This window comes from Alligator sinensis, unplaced genomic scaffold (assembly GCF_000455745.1).
Source record: "Alligator sinensis unplaced genomic scaffold, ASM45574v1 scaffold573_1, whole genome shotgun sequence".
NCBI classification, from domain to species: domain Eukaryota; kingdom Metazoa; phylum Chordata; order Crocodylia; family Alligatoridae; genus Alligator; species Alligator sinensis.
In genome coordinates, this window is record NW_005841877.1 from 4,355,916 (window position 1) to 4,358,144 (window position 2,229).

The 2,229-nt window shown below is 49.7% G+C and overlaps 1 protein-coding gene across 4 annotated transcripts in view; it reads right to left on the reverse strand.

Annotated features, from left to right (window-relative positions):
- DHX29 (DExH-box helicase 29) overlaps positions 1 to 2,229 on the reverse strand; it is a 38,524-nt gene that overhangs the window by 13,914 nt on the left and 22,381 nt on the right. For all 4 annotated transcript variants that reach the window (XM_025196139.1, XM_025196140.1, XM_025196138.1 and 1 more), the window contains one exon: positions 849 to 1,073. In XM_025196139.1, coding sequence (XP_025051924.1) covers positions 849 to 1,073 — 225 coding nt within the window. The remainder of the gene's footprint in view (positions 1 to 848; positions 1,074 to 2,229) is intronic.

The window sequence follows — 2,229 nt, forward strand, 5'->3', positions numbered from 1 at the left end:
GTTGAGAGGCGACCTTGTGGCTGCCTATAAGTTCATCATGGGGGCACAGAAGGGAACTGGTGAGGATTTATTCACCAAGGCGCCCCCGGGGGTTACAAGAAATAATGGCCACAAGCTAGCAGAGAGCAGATTTAGATTGGACATTAGGAGGAACTTCTTCACAGTTCGAGTGGCCAAGGTCTGGAACGGGCTCCCAAGGGAGGTGGTGCTCTCCCCTACCCTGGGGGTCTTCAAGAGGAGGTTAGATAACCATCTAGCTGGGGTCATCTAGACCCAGCACTCTTTTTCCTGCCTATGCAGGGGGTCGGACTCGATGATCTATTGAGGTCCCTTCCGACCCTAACATCTATGAATCTATGATTCTTGTTTAAAATGGTTGTTTAATTGTATGGAGAAGTATGCTGTAGCTTGCTAATGTCATGAACCATTTGCTCTTAAATAATTTAAAACAGACACCAACTTGAGGTTGTAAGCAGTTTCAGGCCCTAGATCAGCTTGAATGCTCTAAACATAGCAAGAATTGTTTCTAAATTATGTTTTAGACAGTTTCTGATTTTTCAGGGTTTTTTTCCTCCTCTCTCCTGCTCCTTTGCAAAAGCCACACAAGCGGGGAAGCACTGTCAAATGCTTAAGAGTAAAACAAATTGGAAAAACAGTTACTTAAGTATTTCTTATAACAGTAGCAAGTAAAAGTTTCAGGTAGATACAATTTAATCTGTTTCTATTGAAATCAGGAAGTAAAGATGATTTAATAATTCATCCTTTAAAAATAAAATCACTGTCTCAATGTTAGAATTATCATCTTCACTGTAATGTTTAAATGGAAATGACAATGTCTGTCAACTTACCACAGGGTCCAAGCAACCAAATATAGCACCAAATATAAGCATTTTGCCAATTTTAACATTGACAGGCAATGCTGCAAGGTGCTGACCCAGTGGAGTCAGTCTGGGCTCAATTAATTCACAAGCCCCAATCTTCCGTAGCAGGTTCATTGCATTGCTGATTACTTGAGGCTGTGGGGGATCTAATGCTCTGGACAGGAAATCCTCAGGAGCACCAAGATTGCATTTCTATGGATTGAACAGACATCATTCAATATAAGGCTATTTAGCAAAAACAAACTTAAATGGTAAAAGCATAACAGATTTTTTTTCCCTTTTAAAATGAGAGCCTGTAGAACACGTTATTTATTCAGCCATTTTAGGGCCAGCTGTGCGCCTCTTCCTTTACCTCACTCCTTACGTTGGCCAAGTTTTCCCTAATACAGGACTACAGCGGGCCTACATGCTGAAATTAGCATAGCTCCACTGTGCTAAAGGCTAGTCATAGAAAGTGAGCCAGGGAAAGTTGTGTACTCAACTCGCAACTCTACAGAGTTGGCTATCCAGTGGCATGACTAGTAGCATGCAACTACATTGGGGGTGGGCAAAATATGGCCCCTGGGTGCACAGCGGGGCTGGGGTGGCCTTGTGGCTGGACCACCTTTGTAGGCAGCGGTGGCTCCTGGCTGCTGCTGGCCCCAACCCCAAAGTACTGGCAGGGACCCACGCGCACAGCCCCAACCTGGCACACTCCATACCTGCTCCAGACTCACCCAACAAACCTCAGCAGCAGCAGCAATGGTGGCTGCTGGGCAGAAACTGTTGCTCAGGGCAGGGAAAAATTAGCCCCTCCCTCTTGCCACTGCCAGGCAGTTCTCACTGCAGCCGCCTGGAGCCTGTGCCACGTCAGGCTCCCCTACGGCTCTGCTGCAATCACGGTTGCCTCTGGGCTGCCCAGCATGGTAGTGGCCACAGTGCAGAGCAGCTGCAGGACAGCCCGGCATGGCATGGGCTCCAGGTGGCTGCACCAAGAACTGCCCAGCAGTGGTGAGGGGGAAGGGCTGCTTTTCCCTTGCACCGAGCAACAGTTTCTGCCCAGCAGCCACTGCTGCTGAGCCTGGACAGGAGAGAGTCTGGAGCAGGCACAGGATGCTCCAGATTGGGGCTGCGTGCATGGGTCCCCGCTAGTACAACGGGGCTCGGGTCAGTGGTGGAAGCAGCTGTAACGAGTGCCACAGCCCTGCTGCTTTCCCAGGGGGCAGCAGGATGAGCCATGGCTGGGTGGTACGGAGCAGGCACAGGGCAGGCTGGGGCTGTACAGGCTGTGGGCTGTTGCGAGGTGGGTGCTGACCAGCTCACAGGGGCACAGGCAGGGGGCTCACACACATACCCCACCATACCCTCA